The sequence below is a fragment of the Pezoporus occidentalis genome, unplaced genomic scaffold (genome assembly GCF_034315485.1).
Source record: "Pezoporus occidentalis ecotype Australia unplaced genomic scaffold, CSIRO_AGI_Poc_V1 ctg226, whole genome shotgun sequence".
Taxonomy (NCBI): Eukaryota; Metazoa; Chordata; class Aves; order Psittaciformes; family Psittacidae; genus Pezoporus; species Pezoporus occidentalis.
This window is the reverse complement of record NW_026914138.1, coordinates 74,295-95,261: the sequence shown is the minus strand read 5'-3', so window position 1 is coordinate 95,261 and position 20,967 is coordinate 74,295. Positions and strand designations below refer to the sequence as shown.

At 47.8% G+C, this 20,967-nt stretch overlaps 2 protein-coding genes across 7 annotated transcripts in view; one reads left to right on the top strand and one right to left on the bottom strand.

Moving 5' to 3' along the window:
- Positions 1 to 906, bottom strand: part of AAK1 (AP2 associated kinase 1) — a 74,686-nt gene extending 73,780 nt beyond the window's left edge. For 2 of the 5 annotated variants that reach the window (XM_062620940.1, XM_062620941.1), the window contains exon 1: positions 147 to 906. In XM_062620940.1, coding sequence (XP_062476924.1) covers positions 147 to 309 — 163 coding nt within the window. In that variant the 5' untranslated portion in view covers positions 310 to 906. The remainder of the gene's footprint in view (positions 1 to 146) is intronic. The other 3 variants (XM_062620942.1, XM_062620944.1, XM_062620943.1) reach the window with 3 other exon arrangements.
- An 8,597-nt stretch (positions 907 to 9,503) lies between these two features.
- Positions 9,504 to 20,821, top strand: ANXA4 (annexin A4). 2 transcript variants are annotated; one of them, XM_062620960.1, is made up of 13 exons: positions 9,504 to 9,527; positions 13,655 to 13,710; positions 14,575 to 14,650; positions 15,107 to 15,201; positions 15,474 to 15,587; positions 15,739 to 15,829; positions 16,570 to 16,649; positions 17,022 to 17,078; positions 17,726 to 17,819; positions 18,297 to 18,392; positions 18,845 to 18,903; positions 19,130 to 19,252; positions 19,513 to 20,821. In XM_062620960.1, exons 2-13 carry the CDS (start codon positions 13,708 to 13,710, stop codon positions 19,570 to 19,572), a joined length of 948 nt encoding a protein of 315 aa, XP_062476944.1. In that variant the 5' UTR covers positions 9,504 to 9,527; positions 13,655 to 13,707; the 3' UTR covers positions 19,573 to 20,821. The 2 variants fall into 2 exon arrangements, with proteins under 2 accessions (XP_062476944.1, XP_062476943.1); XM_062620959.1 differs by lacking the exon at positions 9,504 to 9,527 and adding an exon at positions 9,711 to 9,979.
- Positions 20,822 to 20,967: the final 146 nt, after the last annotated feature.

Genomic DNA, 20,967 nt, shown 5'->3' with positions numbered 1-20,967 from the left:
CCACAAACGTCAGCTTGCAGGTGCCACTTCTGTCAAGGACAATACAATATATGGGGAGCTAGGGATAGAGGGGGAGGCGGAATGCCCAGGAAAGGCCAAAGCCTCCCGTTCCCAGCTCTGTGGAAGCAGAGGCCCTGGGGTCTTACCTTCCGCCAGCACCTCGTCCACCGTCACCTGGTGCCGGCCGATGCTGAACACCCTCCCGATGTACCCGCTGCCCGGGCCGCCGCTGCCACCGCCGCCGCCGCTGGTGCCCGATCCAGGGCCAGAGCCACCCTGCTCCCGACGCGAGTCGAAAAACTTCTTCATGTCTCAGGAGGCAGCAGCCGCCTGCGTGCGCGGGGCGATGCTGCTCTGCCGGTCCCAAACCCCCTTCCCCCGCTTCCTGCCGCCGGGCGAAGACGGGGGTCCGGGGCCGAGCGGGGTGTGAGGGATTCACCCCTGCGAAAGCACAACGCGGAGAACGGGAAGGGGTTGGCAGCTACCCCCACAGCGCGGCCTGGGCCGCCGCAGCCCCCTCAGCGGAGGCCCGAGTGACAGGGCCCCTGACACGGCCCCCGCCCGGTATCTCTGTGCGGGCGGGGGGGGGTGACCCCATGCACCCCGCAGCGGCGCCCAGGGCCGGCCTAGCCGCAGCCCCAGCGGCTGCCCGCGGCGGGTCACGGCGGGGGCCGCCTGCCGGCAGGGCCCGGGGCCCGCATCGCTGCCTGGCGGCCACTGAGCCCGTCAAGGACCGACCCCGCCGCCCGCCGGCCCCATCCGACCAGGAAATGGGCTGTCACAGGAAGTCCCGGCTGCCGCCGGCAGCGCCGCCCCCTCGCTTCTCGGCCGAGCCCGGGGGACCCGGCCCGGCCCCGTCACCCCCGGTGGCCGCTCCCGCCGGCGGAGCCCCCGCTGCCCGGTAGCGCGGCTCCCGCCCCACAGCGCGGCGGGGGGGGGGGGGGGGTGGAAGCGCCCTTTGGCAGGGGAGGGTGGCGGAGTAGGCGGAATGGCGGCAGCGGCTGGCCGCGCGGCACCATGGGAGCTGTAGTTCGCAGTCGCAAAGCTATAGTGGCAGTGGGAGGCGGTGGTACCGGGGGGAGGACTACAACTCCCATAGTGCAGCGCGGCGCTGCCAGGGCGGGGAAGAGGACGGGGCGCGGGCGGGGGGCGATGTGTGGTGGGGCCGTGAGGGGTGACCCCGGTACCGGGAGCTCTCCTCAGTGTGCCCGGCCGCGATGGGGACCCCGGCCGGTCCAGCGGCATCAAGGGATGCCCGGGGGGGCATTTCCTCCCTTCGGCGTGAGGGATGGGCGTTAAAATCCTGTCAGCGAGGAGCCGCGGCCCGTGTTGACGCCTCGCCTGGTGACGGTTATTTACATGTATTTTACAGACAGTGCGCCTAAACTTAATAATGATGATGATAATAGCAATAATAATAGCCCCCCTGTGGTGATATCTCAGGGCCTGGGTTGTCTTCGCACAGGCCCTTCAAAATGCCAGGTTTGAGAACCTCAAATTAAGCATAAACAGGATCCCGAGCCCTCTACACCCTTTGAGGACTTTAAGCCTCGCAGTTGGGTGTGTAAAGCCTCAAATTTACCCTAAATTACATCTTTCTCCACCTCACGGAGCTGACAGCAAGATGTTCACAAGCAGCCTAAAGCCTTTGGGTCAAGCCTCAGAGCAGTTTAGTTTGAATCTGATGGAATTTTACTTTAAATGCCTCTTTTTTCCCCTCAGAAGTGAGGAGATTTTTCCAGCCAACAGCATCCGCAGCAGCTGGCTCATTCCTGCTGGGAACGCCAGAGCTGGGATTCCAAACAGAAACGTTCAAATGGGGGGGGGGGGGGGAACTAGTTTTCCCAGCCTACACCCCAATGCATAGAACCCTGAGAAGCAGCTGACTGCCACAGGAGTGCCTCCAGGACAGGACTGCTCCTTCCTCCCCTCGGACTGGGGCAGAAGAGGAAACCAGAGCACGCTCATCCTTTCCCTGTGAGTGTTATTTCCTGTATCATGGCAATAGCTACAGCCATCCTGCTGACAAGCTCCTGTCCCAGGCGGATAGGAAAGGCAGGCCCTGCTTTCTGTGGGATAGCAGAAATGTTTACCCTTGTCCCTACATTTCTCTTGGGCACAGGCTTCCTGCAATGCCAACAGACTGGATCATCGTGTTGGAAACAGACCCAGTTGTCCCCATCTCCCTCCCCATTTGGAGGCTTTTAAGAGGCATGTGGTTCTCTGAATAGGCAAAATAGCTGGTGGTAATAATCTTGAGCATGTTAGATGTGCAGATGCAGAACTGCATTGCTATACAGTTGCTTTTCTGCTGAGCCACTGTGCCTCTTCATCACAGTTAATGCTACAGCTCTTATCATCATCGTTCTCAGCCGCTCTTGTACACAAGGCTCCACAAACCCACCCTGCAGACCTCAAAGTCCTCTTTGACCACCATCCTTCACCCACAGTTTGTAATGGGCTGCAGAGTGGCTTCTATCTGCACCTCATTCCCAAGTGTCATATACATGGCACCCTACATCCACATAGCTACAACTGCAGTCATCTCAGCCAGCTAACACAGCCCTTTCTCATTTAATCTTCATTAAAGCTTGCTCAGCTGTGTTTTGGGGCTGTGTGATGAGGTGCCAGTGGTCAATACAGAAGGTTCACTTGCCCTTCAGATTAAATATTAAGTGGGTAAAGGCCCAGTTGCTTCTATAGCCTTTCTTTTTTAATTACTCTAACCTGTGAAAGCTCCTTAGGGATCTGTTAAGGCTGAGGTAAAACACCCAGTGCAAAATGAGAGTCCAGTAATCAGTGATTTCTGGGGACTCTGCAGAACTGAATGATTTCCAAGGAAATTGAGCATCTGAGTACAGTACAGGGAAATGACTCATTTCCAACTAAAGGAGATAAAGCCTACTGCTGTGCAGACAGCTTGCAGATGCATTGCTGAACATCTAAACTAGGCACTGAGAAGTACTTTTAAATGTACCTGGGAGTGCTAAACTGTAATGCAGATGAGTGTCAGACCCACACACAACTAATGTTCTCTCCAAAGGCACATAGTGACCATTCTGAGGAGCAAAAGCACAGCAGAAGCTGATCATCAGTTGCAGATTATACTCTTTATTCCAGAAGGCTGCACTGCTGCAATCCCAGTGACCTTCACAGGGATCAGAGAACTGACCCTGAAAGCTTTAAGTGAAAAAGCTAACCAGTGACTGCAGGAGAGACATGGTCTGGTACTCCTGTGTTAGCCTGGAGCAAATCCGTTGTGCTCACAGACAGATTTGTCCTACTGCAGAGAGAAACCTGACAACCCTGAACACCAAATCTTATCTGTTAGAATCCCATGATGCTGGATTTAAAACATTCAAGTCCTGATGATGTGGTCAGCAGAGGTGTTTGCATGCATATCGTCTCCCTGATCCCTCTATACTGCTAGTAAAACGCATTCAAATCCCCAGGAAGCAGCACATGAATCCAGCTGCATCCCTACCCATCAAACTTTCCAGACAGCTCAGCGTTTTCTAAATAAAACCAGACCTTTGGAAAGGTTTCAGGCTCTCAACCTAAAAGCAAGGGCACAGTGACCCCTCCCGAACAGTTTGGGAAGCGGCAACAAGGTAGGAAACAGCCTGCACAAGCTTCCTCTGCTTGATTACACAGAACTACTCACGGGCAACAAAGCAATGCTTGTGTTTTCCTGTAGTCAATGCATAAGAATAAAATCTTCTCATTCAGTTATTCTTACCTTGATAAGCATTTCCCCTTCACCACATATATTTACTGCAAACGTTTCTGTCAAGCTTCTCACCAGCTAAACAGTAATAGAGCCACAATTTTATCCCATGAATTTCTTTTACTTGCATAGCAATGACCCACAAACACTGTTAGCATAACCAGAAAAGCCATCACTTTTCTTTACTACCCTCAAGAAAAGGTCAACTCTCAAGCATACCACCACACAGTCAGTAACTCAGCTGGCTTCCAAGCTCTGCAGAGACAAAAAGGCTCCAAAACATATAGCTGTATGTTACCTGCTTAAAAACTTCCACTTGTTACACGCTCCTGATTACCCTTTTATGTAAGGCATACTCACTATACCCAGCAATGGCTCCACTTCCTACAGCCAGAAGCCCTCCTCTTCCATCAGTAGGAATAGTGCATGCCCTATGTATAAATATAGAAGGCACACATGGAACTAATTGCCATCTGATTGTTGCAGGCTCATGCATGTTTGATGCAATGCTACACACAGCCTGGATTGAGACTGAGCACCAAGTCAACAAGAGCCATGCTTCTAGAGGAGCATGACTGTGCACTACAAAGAGATGCTCTTGTTTAAAGTAAGTTATTGTTACATTAAGAGAAATTTGCAGCTTGGATTGTCACTGAGAAGGGATTTGTCAGCTGTGTTTCAAGTGTCAGGGTCCTGAATGTACCCTTAGGCTCTCATTGCCCCAAGCAGGCTCACCTGGGCCTCTACCCACCACCACTCATCAGCTATCACCTCTATTTAAGCACAGGCACAAGATAATCATTCTCTTTAGAACAGTTGTAGGGGTGCTTTTGGTTTTGCTAGTAAAGCTCTGGACTTGTATGTAAGTAGTGTTGCTCATTGGTGTTTAAAAGATGGCTTCCCAAGTAGGCTGTGGACTTGTTGTCTTGGTCTGCCTCATGGTTACTGAGTGGTTGATGAAGCTGGTTATTGCTCCTGACTATCTTTAGGCATGGTAGGACTGGATCCTATTTGCAGGCTTATCCACAATGCTAGCAGCATCCTTTGCTCCTAGCTTGTTTTCTCTTGTGCAGCAGCGCTGCTTGTTTTGCTTTCTAAGCACTAGGTTCCTTATGTTAAGACCATAGACTCCCAGGCTGGTTTTGTTGGAAGGGACCTTAAAGCTCATCCCATTCCAACTCCCTGCCATGGGCAGGGACACCTTCCACTAGAGCAGCTTGCGCCAAGCCCCTGTGTCCAACCTGGCCTTGAACACTGCCAGGGATGGGGCAGCCACAGCTTCTCTGAGTGCCCTGTGCCAGTGCCTCGGCACCCTCACAGGGAAGAATTTCTGCCTTAGATCTAACCTGAACTTCCCCTGTATATGTTTAAGATGCTTAATATGTCTTCTTCTCTTGAAGTTGTCGTCAGCTGTCATGAGCTTCTACTGTATTTCCATCAAGGAATGAATACACACGTGCCTTAGAAGTCCCACTGAGCTGGGCAGTCACAGCCCTGTTTCCCTCCCTGAGGGCTGTGTTAAAGCCAAATTACAGAGCAGCCAAGAAAGATAAAGCTACATAGAAGCAGATATTAATTAAGGAGAAAAAAATGAAAGCTACTCATTTCCTCTTCAGATCTGTATGTATGCTAATTAAAGCAAACATTCATTAAGCTCATTAAATGGAATTTAGGTTTGATAATGCATTTAAGGCTGCTGGAAGCAATGGTGTAGTGGTTCATAGCCTGCAGCTTTGGGGAAGGACAGTTTAGGTTGTACCACAGGGGCATTGGGAGTTTCCCTTACTGAATGTCTCCCCATGGAGCTGGCAAATATCCTAAGGCTTGGGGTTTAAGTAATATCACTTAGTCTTGATTTATTTGAGGCAAAATTAATATATTTGTACAAACTGTAATGTAAATGCAATTACAGTAGTCTAGTCTTGTCCTTAATGTACATAGGCTATACTGTGATAAGCAGTGTTATCTGGATTGCACTGCATCCACACTGGGTGATGCCTTCCCAGCAAGGATTGGGAATGGCTTATTAAGACTAGGCAACCTTAGATCCTGTGAAGACTTCTGTCTTAAGGCCACAGTCTGTGCTTAATCTCTGCTGTGGGTGTTTTCCCCCGTTCAGTTTGAACAGTGGAAGGTGAGCCAACACAACTAGGATCAAGAGCAAGTGGCAACTTGTATGGCTGCGAGTTGTTCTGAAGGCAAAAGTGTCACCTACAAATGCTTAACCTTCTTCACAAGCCCACTACAGAGATGCTCACTGACTCCAGCCCCTCTTTGGATGGCATTCATTAACACAAGCAGCTGATGAGGCTGTCAGACAACCACTGGCCCAGGACTGTTTGTGCTCCCTGTTGTTTATAGCTTTAGTTAATAAAAGAAAACAGCAGACTGGGCTCGTGGCCAAGTGCAGCCTGAAGTTTCTCTGTGAGAGGAAGGCAGAGTGTGTGGGCACTTCTGAGATGGTGGCAGCACAGCATATGCTGTGGGACAGCAGTGTGGAAAGCGCTGAGTGTGGTAGCACCCCAGACGCTGTTATAGCTGTCACTTATAAATGGCAATAGCACCTAGGAGCTCCTCTCCTCGCCTGCAGAACATGCAAGCAGCCCTGTCTTAAAAAGTCTTGTGATTGAAGCACACTTGAAGTGGGGAGTTTGATTTGTGGCTCTTCCATACAGCTGCTCATTCCTGTCTCACCATACACCTCATTCTGAGGTGTGTAGATCATTGTGTCTATGCAGGCTCTTGTTTTAAAGCCATGTTAGGTTAAAGGGATTTTCTCAGATCAGTTCTGCTCCCCTGTTCCTTGCTCCCCCCCTTCCTTATGTGACATGTGTGTTTATGTAATCAGCCTGGATCTATGCAAAGAGCCCTTAACTTGCATGGCAGAACTGGCTCAGGCCATTGTGAAGCTCTCTCTGAATTGCTACAAGGTGGAGTGCTACACATTCCCCTCATAACAACGCCTCTCATGGTCATGGTAAGTGATGAAGAGCTAAGAACACTTTCATTTCTTACATGAATTGGACTATTTAAGTTTTACCACCTCAAATCAAGAGTGCTTACCTAGTTCTGGGAGTGTGTATGTCACCTTCCTTCCTCTCTTTGTGTTAAAGGGCTTCACTTGAGAACAAAAGCTTCAGGATGGCTGTTCCTAGGGTCTTTGCCAAAACACCACTGTTTCTACACCGAGGCTACCTCTGACATGTGGAAATGGATATTTCACCTTATACAGTGCTGAACTGGAGGTAAGGAGTCAAAAGTACCCCTAAGTCTTTGCAGTGAGTCCTAATATCTGCAGTTAACTTTGAATAACCTGATACCAATATGCAGAAGGTGAGAATTCTTTACTCTCTTACAACCACAAGAAAATTGGTCCTTTAGAAAAGCCAGTGCTGGTTTTCAGCCTCCACCCTAACCTTGGCTACCCTGCTATGGAAACAGCAGAGCTACAGCATCGCTGCACAGCACCAACAACACTTGCGCAACAGTTGAACAACCCCATTTTCAGGGGCTGCTTATTGCAATCTGCTGGTACTTGGGTATAAAAATGAACATTCCCTTATGAATTTCCTGAGAACACCTGCACGATCCCCAAAGGTCCAAATTCTGGCCATCCGTAAACCTGTGGGAGATTGGCTGATGACTTCATTAGTGCCAGGATTTGGACCTCAGTGACTGAGGTGAGGCTGTTTCTCTAAAGCTAAAGGCAGGTATCTGCTAATCAGATTTCCCCTTCCAGCACCAGGCTCTGCTGCTCTGTGAGGTGCAGATTTGAAAGGGTAGGTCCTCAGGGCAAAAACACAAATGCTACCGTTTTTCAGGAGATTCAGCTCTGTTCTCATTGTGGGACCTAAAATAAAAACCTCCTTCCTACCAGGCTGTTTGAGCTCAATTTTTTTACCCATTACACACATCCCTGTCTTTCTGTGACCTTTAATTTCTATTATGTCATTTGTAGAGCTGGGAGAACAGTAGGATGGAGAGGGAATACAGAGCAGGTATGCAACCACGGAAAGTCTGGAGTTTTGGAGACCTTTATAATAAGGGGGCTTAAAATAATCAATGGGACAAACAGGAGTTATCAGTGAAATGTGCTTTGTCACTTGCTACACTGATAAGAGCTATGGGCTTGTCCATTACTGTTGATGTAAGGACAGCAAAGCTGTGTTAGTGCTTCACGCTGGAGATATTTAAGGATAGCCGTAACCTTTTCATCCTTTAAGAGATGAAGAGACATGCTGAAAGCTGAGCAGACCTTAGATAAAGGGCTCCTGGAGGGCCAAAGCTTTGTCTCCTGAATCTTATATAGGAAATTTCTCCTACAGTAACAGCCCTTTGCCTTCCTGAAGGGAGCAGCTCATGGAGAAAGTTACAACAGGGTTCAGACAAACACTGCCCTACATCCCTCATCCTTCCATCCACTTTCCAGAGCAGTTCAGCAACTCTCAGCATGGTCAGAAGCTTTTGTACTTTGGTTTGGGCTTTTTTTAACTCTCTTCTGTCTGAGTAATTGTGATGATATGAGTTGGATGGCTATGGAGACAGCAACCATAACCAGCCAAGGTTATAGGGAACTCAGGTGTGTGTTGGGTCAGGATCTGGCTTCTGAATGGACTACATTTACATGACTAATTCCAGATGGCCAAAAGCATCCACACACTTTATCTTCAAACATTCTTCTCTACTTGGAGCCTCTCCCAAAGGGAAAGCAAAGGCTGAATTATCCAAATCACAAATGGCAGGATTGGGGCAATATATAAAGGATAAATACAGAAATGCTGACTAACTTCTGGTCTTAACTAATTACTGTTGGATATAAATACTTACTGTTGCATGTACCAATGCTGCAGTGTCACAGCCATCCAGTCTTTGGGTTGAAGAGGCTGGAAAGCAGCAGAAGGAAGCTTTGAAAATACACAGGCTAAAAAAAAAAACCCCAGGCAACATAAGATGGAGAAACAGCAGTTCTGGTGGTGGGTTAAAATGAGGGGTATGGGCTCAGAGCAGGAGACAGCTGACGTGAGAGGAAGGGCTGAGAATGGAAACTTTAACAGATGTAGGAAAGAGCAGAGCTTCTCCTTAGTGACTGTTGATAACATGCACTAATCCACACTGGATCCTGCACAGGGTGAAGTGCCAAGTTGTGTAAGGAAAAGGAATCTGCAATGGAAAAGGAGAGTGCTTGTGGCTTCAGCCTTGTTTTGCCCATTCCCCTCTGCTCAGTGACCCCCTGCAGCAGCAGGGAGGGAGTAGATGCTCTTGGTGGCCTCTGTGGGGTTGTTTTTGGGAGCTGAGCTGCAGTGAGAGCTATAATAAGGCAGCTCACAGACATGCTCACAGGAGCACAGCCTGCATTCATCCCAGCTGCTAAATTTAGGTCTCTTCCAGCAAAAGAGCATGTGCAAAGAGGCACAGGGATGATTATAACTTGTACGAGTGAAAAAATGAACCTGAGAGGGTTGATTTACCCATTATAGTAACTGTACTTCTGGCATCAGAGGAGACCAAAGTCCCTGGGGATACACACAAGGAAGATACGTATCATTGCAATGTTGATTTCCCTCCTTCAGCCTCATGATCTTGTCCATGGCTGTGTCACGTGAGGGTAAAACTGAAGTCCTTTTGCCTCCAGTGTTTTGACATGAGGGTGGTGCAATTTATTGAGGCAAAAGTAATAAGCTGTATGAAAATAATCATTCTTCCAGAAATCACGGCTGTTTGTTGCTCAGTTCTTAGACAAGGGGGAAAGGATGCTGAAGACCTGAGGAGGTGCTGTGGCAGGAAAGGAGGCACAATACAGGTAAGAAATCCCCACAAACTACATGTAGGAATGAGCAGAACTTCTTGCTCAGGGCTGTTTCTGCCTCTTGCTGTGTTCCATGCTGTCGTCCCCCTCAATCCCCCCTTTGGGGTGCCCTGTTACAGGCAGCACAGTGAGACATCAGATGCTGCCTGTGCGCTGGAAGGGATTTTGGAAGCCATCCCAGGCTGCCAGGCCAGCTTTTACTTGCAAAGACCACTGTGTAACCCCAATAGTGCGTTTCCTAAAGGTGTGTGATGCTCCCTAAGGAATCTCTCCCTGCTCTGGGTCACAAGCGCTTGGGTAAGGGCAGAGGAGGGCAGCAGAGCTGGATTGACTTCCCATCGGGAGGGAGGAGTTCCTCTCTGCTCCAGGGCGGGGACATCGCCATCCAGGATAAGCCCCGAGCACAGCTCTCCCATCCCTGCCAAGGCAGCCGCTGGGGACATCAGGTGAGTGCCAAACCAAGCGGGGGTCCCCTCTGGCATGGGGAAGGGGTTGCACGGCGAGAGGTGCCTGGGAAGGTGCCAAACTGGTCCCTGTCTGCCAGACGGCAGCGGCTGAAGTGCGGCTGTGCCGGAGCGAGAGCCCTTGGCTGGGTGGGTGCCCATCAGGGTCATGATGCCAAGGCATTGGGGCAGCCCTAAAGGACACAAGTGTGGGGTGAGGAAGGACTTCCTTTGGGAAGGAGGAAAATGGCTGACTCTTTCCAGGCACAGGTTTTGCTTCCTATGTCTGCCGTGCCCAAGCTGGCACGTCATCCTCGCTGGAGAGTGGAGGGCATGGCAGAGGGTTGTGAAATGGCTTTGGGTGGGTGCACAGGCTGAAGCGAGGAGAACAAGGCTCTGTTACCTCACTGTTGTGTTTGTATTCCTTATGAGGGCAGTGGCCAGGCAGAGGTCACGGTGTGGGAGGTGCTGGGATATTTTGGCTGGCTCGGGGCTTGCCAGCAGAAGGGGGATCCTTTCCTGAGCTGCAAACTGGGCTGGGATCAGAGCCACTCACCGTGCTATGAGCCCCAGACCTACCCCGGGGCACTTTGCTGAAGCACAGCCAGCTGTGGAGGGAGCAGGCTGTATCCACACGCTGGAAACCACTGGTGGTGACAGAGCCATGGAAAAGCTGATCAGGCACAGGGTGTGGGGCTGTGTTCCAGTAGGCGAATGAAAGAACTAGCCAAACAAGTCCAGTGTTTGCCTTGCAAGGGGATGGGTCCCAAAACAGTGGTTTTCCACTCCAGGTCCTAGGTGTAGGACTGGAAACATGTCTGTGGGCTTTTAGAAGAGATCAATGTGCAGCTTATAACTGCTTGGTTAGCTGATAAAGGCTGCCAGGAAACAAGTCATCCATAGGAAAGATTTGAATAATGGGAGGGAAGCCTCATACACCTGCACTCTGGCATCTGGGCACAGTGTTCTGAGCCTGCTCTAAGCCAGGTTTACCTTACTTAGTGCATCCTTCCCCCTCTCTCCTGGATCCAAGAGCTTCTGTTAGCCTTCGCACAAATACATGGAGTGGGTGGCTGGGAACTGCCTGACCATTAACTCACCCAACAAAGGTGGGAAGGGTCACACAGTAACAGGAAGGCTGGATGCTCCCTTATCATATACCAGGGAAAATGGAAATCATTCCCTGATGAAGATCTGAGGCCAGGATGAAAATTTGCACTGATTTTCATCATCTCAAGACCCTATAAATAGGGATCCTAAGAGGGAGTCCCTTTGAGCTCTCCTGGACCCAGTTATCTCCCTCTGAGTGGGGCACCTCTCGGAGCCCCCAGACTCTCCAAGTTTAGGAAATAGGGGGATCATCCACCTAGGCTATTCCTACTGCTCACTGACACCCAACCCTGCTGAGCTAGCTGATGTATGTTGTTAGTATAGGACAAGTATTGTGCTATATTTAACATTTATATGTCTATATATATCCATTTATCTCCGTCTTAGTGTGTTAGTTTAGATACTTGTGAGTGCATGTACATTAGGTTCAATATGCAAGTGTTGTTAGAAATCCTGTGATTCATTTAACTATAGAAACTGCTGCTAAATGACATTTAATATGCTTTAAACATAAACCCTTGTCCAGGTCTGGGACTAAGTCTGGATTCACCTCTGAGAGGAGGTTTAGGAAGCAGAGTGGTCTAATCTGAACCTCATGACTCAACGGGGGGGGGGGGTCTCCCTTATTCCTTTGTATTTTCAGTTTCTATACACATTTCAATTAAATTCTGTATAAGTCACTTCAGTCCTGCATAAATCATTGCCAGTTCTGACACAATCTCTTTTTTGTTTCTAACAGAGTGAACCTTGCCATTGAATTCTGTTGAATCACACATTTATCAATTTCTATTAAAATTCCTTCTCTTAGTATCTCTGACAGTGATTCCTTGAGCAACCTTAAACCCTTTGGTTTCCTGACGTGTATCAGCAAGCTCAGGCCTTTATTCTGGGCTGAAGCAAATAACATGAGGACAGGGATTAGCCAGGACACCTTAGCACTTGCGAGCTGCCTCTCTGCATGCATAGTTTAACTGTTCAAAACACAGTTAAGTGTTCCTATCCTGAAGCTGGCTTTCCCTATTTGAACCATGTTAAGCTGCAGAGTGCTGACAAATCTGGCTTTGTGTTCTTTATATGATGCTGAAGCTGGATGAAGAATTGGACTCTTACAGTCAATACAGTCAATATTCTGTTGTGATTTGATATTGCAGGCCTATATGCAGCACACCCATCCTTTCCTCATGTGTTGGTTTGAACCAGCTCATTTGGACACAGGAATTTTCTGCCTCCCACCCCTTTTTCCTTGTTTATTGACCTTTCTTTTCCTTCTAAGCCACTAAGCCAGGCTGTCAAATATTCCTGCTCCTGTGTACAAGCCAACTGAGTGGTAAAACTGCATCAGAAGCACATATGTGAAATTCAAAGCCATTACTTAGTGTCTGGCTAAAGCAAACCAAGTTGGGTTTGTACTTCTGTAAAGATTAGAGAAGAGCAAAGATGAGTTTTCCGTGGTCTAGATCAGGTTTTGACTGCTGAAATCTGTCAGCAAAGGAAAGAAAACAACACTAATAACACTAATAACTTTCCATATGTCGTCTGATTGCACTGGGTGGAATAAAGATGACCTAGAAAGCACTTGGGAGTGCCTGTGTGTAACACATCCATGGCAAATGTCACACTGAGCTGACCTGCCTAAACTGCACCCTCCCAGTGTGTTCTGGATTTGTAAGAGTCATGTGAGCTCTTACTCCTGCTCTTGCACAACTGTCTGGGCTCATTGATACCAGCTCTTAAGCACCACGAGCAGGATTAAGGGGAGGTGTCATCAGCCACTGGCATCACCCTTAATGGGAGGAGCTCAGTTCATGCTGGGCTGAATTGGAGTTGGAGGGAAGTGAACCTTGTCCTAGTACTGTTAACCAACCAGGGATGTGAGGAAGATACTCTGGGGGTGTTCATGTGTAGGCCCTGTGCATGAAAGCCAAATCCTAAGCGGAAAAGACAACCCTGGGGAGATGGCAAGAAAGGGTTTGTCTCTCTTTTGAGGTCAGTTAAAGCTGCAGCCTACAAGGAATTACACGTTGCACCAAGCTGAGCAAGGGCTGAATGCAGCAGATTTTAAGCAAGACGGAAAATAGTTCTCCCATCCCACTCCTCAAGTGAAGGTATCCTTTGCATGCTCATCTACACCTTGATGCTGTCTCCAGCTCCCAGGGAGTGTGTGTAGAGGCTGTCAGGACACCCTCACCCTAATTCACCCTTAACCTGATGAGGTCGAAGCCGTGTATTTTGGAGGCCATGGGGATTGAAGCTTTTTGCTCCCAAGGCAATGTTATCTGCTTCTCCTTGTAGCCTCAGCCAGGCTGTCACACCAGTGATAGAAATGTCTTAGATCACTAGTGCTGGTCATCTGCCTGTGCACCACATCCTCCCTTCAGACAGGGCTGGTATCCTGGCACTGATGTTGCAAGCAGCCTCTGTTCGGTACAAAGAAGGACTGGAAACACAGGGATGCTGCTGGGAACACAGGGAAATGAGCTGGTTACTGAACCAGCCCCATTAGCTGGCGAGAGAAGGTATATCCTATTAATTATTTGCTAGAAAACTAACACTCCTTTTTTATTACAGTTGTCAACTGCCTGGAGACTCAGACAGTAACAGCCTGACCCCATCTGAGAGCCATGGTGAGTGTGTGTGTTGTGTACCATGCTGTGCCAAGCAGTTGCTCTCATCAGATAAAACATGGGGAGTGTAGCTCAGATAAGCTCACAACAGGAAGAACACTATCACTGTTCCTTTATGGGGGGACGTTTATCACTTCTCTCTGCTTCCTTATTCTAGAGGAGAATGACCCACACAATTGGGCTTTTCCTGTTTGGGAGTTAATGGAAAATCCAATCAGATATTAATGCATGAATTTCTCCCGATAGAGTTCCTGGGTATATTATTGTTTCCAGGTTCAAGCTGCAAGGTAGCCATTTATAGGGTAGTTATCCCTGTTTCAGAAAGCCTACCCTACAGGAATATTAAGCAGTGTTTTGCAGATGGTTTTCCTGGGAATATTAAGAGCTTTGGAAGAGACAATGTAGTCCCACAGAAATGGCACTGGACAGGGGGCAGGAGAAACCTGTTTGTGAACCACTGTTTTGAGTAAAACACTGTGCTTCCTGGCACCTGATGGTACAGAATGATGTTTTCTCTTGGAGAAGTCAGGAATAGGGCTTTGATGGGAACAGCTTCATCTATGATTTACATGGAAAACTACCGGCAATAAGCCCCAGCCAGACTGAACAGAGATGTCAGGCTGTTTGCCATTGTCTCACTGGAAATCAGATACTCTGTAGGCAGCAAATGAAGTTGTGTCCCTGCAGCTTATTTCTTATGTGGCTGGGAGGTCCCTCTAGAACTCTTTTTAGGAATCCCAGTATAAAATCAGTCAGGTTTTATCAGTCAACTTTAACCAGAAAAAGGGGGGTTTTAATTCAGCTCTATTATGCGTATGTCTCCCTTTGAGTCTGTTTTTCATATTTCCTGTCCTGTGGGTTTAGGCAACAGTCAAGGGGGTCTCAAGTTTCAGTGCTGAGCAAGAAGCACAGGCTCTAAGGAAGGCTATGAAGGGATTTGGTAAGTTGGTCTCCATCCACTATTAAACCTCTGTTTTTCCCCAGGCATTGGGAATGTTTTGTCTGGTGGTTTGTTAAAGGGGAAGTCCAGCCATTGTCATTGCCCCATGAGGGCACTGAAAGGAATTGAGTGGCTTAAACCCAACTGGAAATCCAAGGCATGGCCACGAAACCATCCTTAGTCAGGCTCTTGTCTCTCCTGTGGTGTGGCACTGCCATGCTGGTGGCTGGGTTGAAGCACTTCTGAACACTGATCTAGGCCCCAGTGCTGTTGAAAACCAGTTGTGTGAGGAACAGAAGATGTTGAAAACCAGGTTGTTTGAGGAACAGAAGATACTGAGAACCAGGTTGTGTAAGGAATGGAAGATTAGGGCTAATGGCACACTCTGGACAAGATCAGATCATGCATCTGGTTCTTGTGCAAGCAGCTTGACTGGTTTGCATTGCTTTCTTCCAGGCACAGACGAAGATGCCATCATTGACACCTTGACCAAACTAAACATTTCCCAGCGTCAGCAAGTTCTGATCACGTATAAAAGCACTATTGGCAGGGTAGGTGGTCTTCAGAGATGTGTGTCTGTGGCTTTACCTGGGAGATGCAGGCATTCTGGGGTAATACCACTTGGGTGAAATGAGAACAACATCCTAATTTCCACAGCAGTAAGGTCAGCACAAGCTTTCCCTGGCCAGGTTTGGTTTGGCCTTGTTCTCTTCAGAGCAGTCGTTCCAGTGAGTGCTGGAGCATGAAGAAAAGTGGTGAATGAGTTTGTTCTGTTCTCAGAAGCTGTTTCTCCCAACTCATTTCCCCTCTCTCCATCTTCTAGGATCTGATTGATGACTTGAAGTCTGAGCTGAGTGGGAACTTTGAAAGGGTCATTGTTGGTATGATGACTCCTGCCATCATGTACGACGTGCATGAACTGAGGAGGGCTATCAAGGTTTGGGATTCTCCCTTTTCTGTCACCTTTTCTAGTCAGTTTAGTATGATAGGCCATAATTATACATTTAGCATTAATTTATTAGTATTAACTGCTATATAATTAGAAAAGTATCCTAATGCTCGTGGATCTTGTCTTTGCAACTCCCCAGGGAGCAGGAACAGATGAAGGTTGTCTGATTGAAATCCTGGCTTCTCGCTCCAATGAAGATATTCGGCGCATTAATGAGAACTACCAACTTGGTACGTGGTGCACACTGCAAACCAGCACCATACTGACTGAGAGTCACTGGTGTGCATGCATGCACGTGTGTAGAGGGAGAAAGGTCTGATAGCCTTTAGATGTGACAAATGAGCCAGTACAGCTATTGCCATTTGTCCAGAGAGAATGCCTGAGTTCAACAAGTGTCAGCAGCAGCACTGCTAAAGCCTCAAGGGTTAGAATTTCACCCAGAAATTGAATTGGCATAAATAAAATGGGATGGAGCAGGGCAGGGATTGTCCCCCTGTGCTGAGCACTGGTGCGGCTGCGCCTTGAATCCTGTGTTCAGCTCTGGGCCCCTCACTACAACAGAGAGACATTGAGGTTCTGGAGCTGGGCCAGAGAAGGGCAATGGAGCTCGTGCAGGGCCTGGAGCACAAGTGTGATGGGGAACAGGTGAGGGACCTGGGGGGGTTCAGTTTGGAGAAGAGAAGGCTCAGTGGGGACCTTATTGCTCCCTACAACTGCCTGACAGGAGGATGGAGCCAGGAGGTGGGGTTTGGTTTCTTCTCTCAAGTAAGAAGAGACAGGACAAGTGCTGGGTTAATGGTTGAACTTGATCTTAAAGCTCTTTTCCAACCTAAACGATTCTATGGTTCCATGATGTTTAGGGCCATGAGCAGATTGATATACTTACCACAGCTGGCAAATGCTGTGGACAAACACTGTCCAGGTGGTGGACCTGTTCCTAACAGATGTCATCTGTGTGTGCTCTTGCTAGAGTATGGCCGTACCCTTGAGGAGGACATTGTCTCTGACACATCTTCCATGTTTCGAAGAGTCCTCGTGTCCCTCTCGACTGTAAGTCCCAGCTAAGGGAAGCAGGGAATCTTGCTGTTGCTGATGAGCATGCCTCTCATTTCAGTGAGGAGGTGTTTCAGAGTGGCTTGTATTTCACTTATCTTGCTTTTCACCTCAGCTGTGTTTCACACATGGCTATTCCCTGCAGTGCTCTGAGTATGCATTAATGCTCTTCATAAAATGGGCCAGTTGGAGTGTATTGCTGCTCATTTCAGAAGTACAAATCACATCTGAGCCAGACTTTGTTGTATCGTTCCATTTTAAGGATCCCATTAAGCATCTCCAGTAACTTGTTCTGAATGGGGGATTTGCAGGATTTGCTTCCATTAGTTGCTCTGGTGAAGTGAGTTTTTCACCCTTCTGTCTCTGCAGGGCAACAGAGATGAGGGAACCTATGTGGATGATGCCCTTGCTCAACAAGATGCTCAGGTGTGTAGCAACTTGCCTCCTCGCAAGAACTGCCTGTTCTTGTACATGTGGTGTGTGATGAACTCCTGCTTTTCCTAGACCTCACGCTTTTCAAGGTAGAACAGTAAACCTGAAGCATCCACAGCAGTGCCCAAGGTGGAGACCTGGGCTCTGTTCTCAGTTTTGACCCTTAGAGAAGCTGCTTTGCTGTTCTGACTCAGCTGATGAAATGGGGATAATGGTTCTAAGCTCCTGTGCAACTCTGTGGTGAGAGGTCTCTACACAGGCTGGGGTTTTGGGAGGGGAGGTGGCACTTCCATTGAGAGATGCTGTGCTTGGTTAGTAGTTGTTGGAAAAGATCTGTGCTCTGGACAAGCTTCAGGCCAGCAGTGCTCAAGCACCAAGGACCTCCTCTGACAAGGTCATCTGCTTAGTGCACGAGGGAAAGGCTGTGGATGTTGTCTACCTTGACTTTAGTCAAGCCTTTGACACTGCTTTCCAGAGCATTCTGCTGGAGAAACTGACTGCTCATAGCTTGGATGGGTGTGCTGGTCACTGGGTAAACTGGCCTAGGGACATGGTTTAGTGGAGGACTTGGCAGTGTCAGGTTAATGGTCTTTCTGGTCTCGTCGATTAGCCTTACTTTGTCTATTCTTAATGTCTTCAAGTGCCTGTATGAAGCTGGGGAGCAGAAATGGGGAACAGATGAGGTACAATTCATGGCCATCCTCTGTACACGGAACAGAAACCACCTACTGAGAGGTAGGATTCTCTGCAGTGTCCTGGATGTTTTTCCTTGTTTGAGGAAGATACTTTATACTTATTCACAAACTGATTGTGAACAGCAGGTATCCTAGAGCCCAGGTGTGTTCAATTCTTTAAGACCATTTTATTCCCTCCTGAGACAAAAAAGGGACTGGAGAAAACTATTGGTACAACCTGCCTCAGCCTATGAAGTGTAGATGTTGAAGTGTGACTTCCTTTGGGGCAGAGCATTTAAACTGCCATCACTAACTAGCAGTTCTGTAGAATGCTAGCAGCCGTGGTAGGCCAATTAGCAAGACTTGATTAATTAAAATGAGTTATTTCTGTGGGTCAAGCCCTGATTTAGCTTACGATGTTACAGTAATGGTACAATGCTCAGACTGAGTATGAGGAGCTTGATCTTACAAAGTGATCCTCAATGGTTTACACACTGTATGCCCTGCAGCTCTTTTTGTCACTCACTCTTCCTCCTAGTTTTTGATGCCTACAGACGAATTGCTAATAAGGACATAACAGAGAGCATTAAATCTGAGATGTCAGGAGACCTGGAAGATGCTTTGTTGGCTGTGGGTGAGTTCCCTGCTTTTAAACTTTGGCTACAAAGTACTTAAGCAATCAGAGATGTTGTATCTTGCCCTGGCTGGCTGCTTACACAGCTTCACAAGGCAGATCCATCTGGGGGCTTTTTGCAATCCACAGTGTTTTAATCTTTGCAAATACAATTGGGCAAGAAAATCCTGTGCTTTATGACATTGTTTGCTTTCCCAAGTGAAGCTTTGGTAGCTGACATTTGCTGTCAGGAAGCATTAAAGCCTTGAAGAAAATACTACTGTACACTGGGCACGGAGACATCAATTTATAACAGGTCACTATGGATGTCTGCATTGTACTTGCTGTTTGTTGGCCTTGAATTGAATCTTTACAGAATAAACACCTGCACTGAGAAAGCACTGTAAAGGTTTGGAAGATCCTCTCCTTCTGTTTTTATTGGTATTAATTCTCTTGTTCTCATTCCCTTACAGTGAAGTGCATACGGAATAAACCTGCATATTTTGCTGAAAGACTGTATAAATCCATGAAGGTAAAGAGCTTTTGGTGTCAGGTTATTTTCCCTTCCCTTTGCCTTTCCTTGCTTGAGTCAGTAGCATCACAACAATCATGAGCTGCTAGTGAGTCACTCCATCAATGCAAAGATGCTCTAACTAGGAACAGGTCCCACAGAAGACCAAGTGATAAAACCTTTGTGTTTGTGACTGACTTATCCAAAATGCTCTGTACTTAGTTGTAAAGTTGGTTTGTTTCTTTAGGGCTTGGGAACAGATGACAACACGCTGATCCGGGTGATGGTGTCCCGCTCGGAAATAGATATGCTGGATATCAGAAGGGAATTCCTGACCATGTATGGGAAATCCCTCTACTCCTTCATTAAGGTGAGCTTTCCAGTGTTGGAAACAAGGAGCTGGATTTGCTAAGCAGCTTGAAGGAGACAGGTCCCTGCCTGACATCTATTGGGTGTTTCAGAGGAGGTGGAATTAAGGAGACTTTACATTTATGTACTGAAAATGTTCCTGAATGTTCTTAAATTGCCAAAGAGGACACAAACCCTACAACAGTCATATGTGCTGGGAAGAACCCAGCCTTGCATGGAGATGTAAAACCTAACCACGTTCCTTTTTCCTTCTCTTTCCAGGGAGACTGCTCAGGAGACTATAGGAAAGTGCTGCTCAGGCTCTGTGGTGGGGAGGATTAAAGGATGCCTGGTTACTGTCTGGGTGATGGGAAGTAACTGATCCTAAGGATTTCTTTCTTTGAATTTTTTCCCAAATACCCTATTAATTGCAATGAGCATTGACTTGGGTTAATGTTCTGGTTAGATAATGGCCATTCCAGTTGACCCTTTCGATGTGCTTTTATGCTTGGAACACCCATTTGCCTACTACTTGGGCTAATAAAGCCCATCTTAAACAGAATGCTGTAACCCTACATATGAAAGCTAAATCATTTCCTGACAAGCTGTCCCTTTGCTACTGCAAAACTTATCAACTGAGGCAAACTTGGATGCAGGATGTGAGAGGCAAAATGAACCTCACTAATGGAGAGTGCAGAATGCTTCAGTTCTTGCAAGATAATTAAACCACAACTCAATCATCTAAAATACAAGCATGTTTAGGTGTTAACTTGCCCTGTTAGTGTGGAGCATTATGCACTTAATGTATATATTGCCTATAGATCTGTAGGAAAGGAAGATGTCACAGGTGACATCAGAGGAATCTCTTGCTGCCCTGGTTATGCAGCAGCCCCATGTTCTTGGCCTGTCTTCCTTGGTATAAATCATGAGGGTTCTGTTACAGACCCTTCCTCTGGATAAAGTGGTGCCATTAGAATGGTGCCTTTTAAGGACCAGCCTGTCCTCAGAAACCCCATCAGCACTCCCTGGTGCCTTAGAGGAGGTGCCTTGTCCTGGCTGGAGCCCTGTGTGATGCTGTTCTTAGAGGGTGCCGGTTTGTATCTCCAGGCCAACCTCTGGAAGAGGCTTTTCCCTCAGCCCCTACGAACCTGCCTGTTAAGCTGAGCATTGTTTTCACTACAAAAATGTGCTGCTTGTTTGGCTTAGCAACTCAAATAGCTCTTAAATAACCCCATTCTGAAGGCATCAGACAGTGGTTGGAATTCAAAGGTACTGATACAGCCTTACACCCAATTTGGACACTCATTTTCTTCTAACCTAGGCTACTGTTGGCTTGAGTAGGAGACACTGCTGTGGCCTCAGCTAAAATCCTTTTCTTCCTTTCTGTGCTGCAACTGGAGACACATTCCTTAGGTTTGGTGAGAATGGAGGCAGAGCTTCTTCCAATGGAACTTTGCCCAGTGCCACTGAAGCTCAGTGAAAGAATTGTCTTACCCAGTGCTTACTCAGATGCACTCAGGCTTGGGTTTGTGTTTAAATGCCTTATGTTACGTTGCTGACTTTTTAATAATGAATAAATGATTTGTTTCCAGAGCTACTGCTGGGACTGTGCACGCTGGGGAGGTGATGAGGAAGTAACCACAGCCATCTCATTCTCAACAACTTCCGTGCTCTGCAGGCACTTTCTTAGCCTCAAGCTGTGCTGGGGGAGGCTTAGGCTGGATATTGGGAACAATT

Excerpts from the sequence above, each read along its gene's own strand:
- ANXA4 (XM_062620960.1), top strand. Across the intron at positions 15,588-15,738 it reads AACTGAGGAGGGCTATCAAG|GGAGCAGGAACAGATGAAGG; the intron begins GTTTGGGATTCT and ends GCAACTCCCCAG. Across the intron at positions 17,820-18,296 it reads CAGAAACCACCTACTGAGAG|TTTTTGATGCCTACAGACGA; the intron begins GTAGGATTCTCT and ends TCTTCCTCCTAG.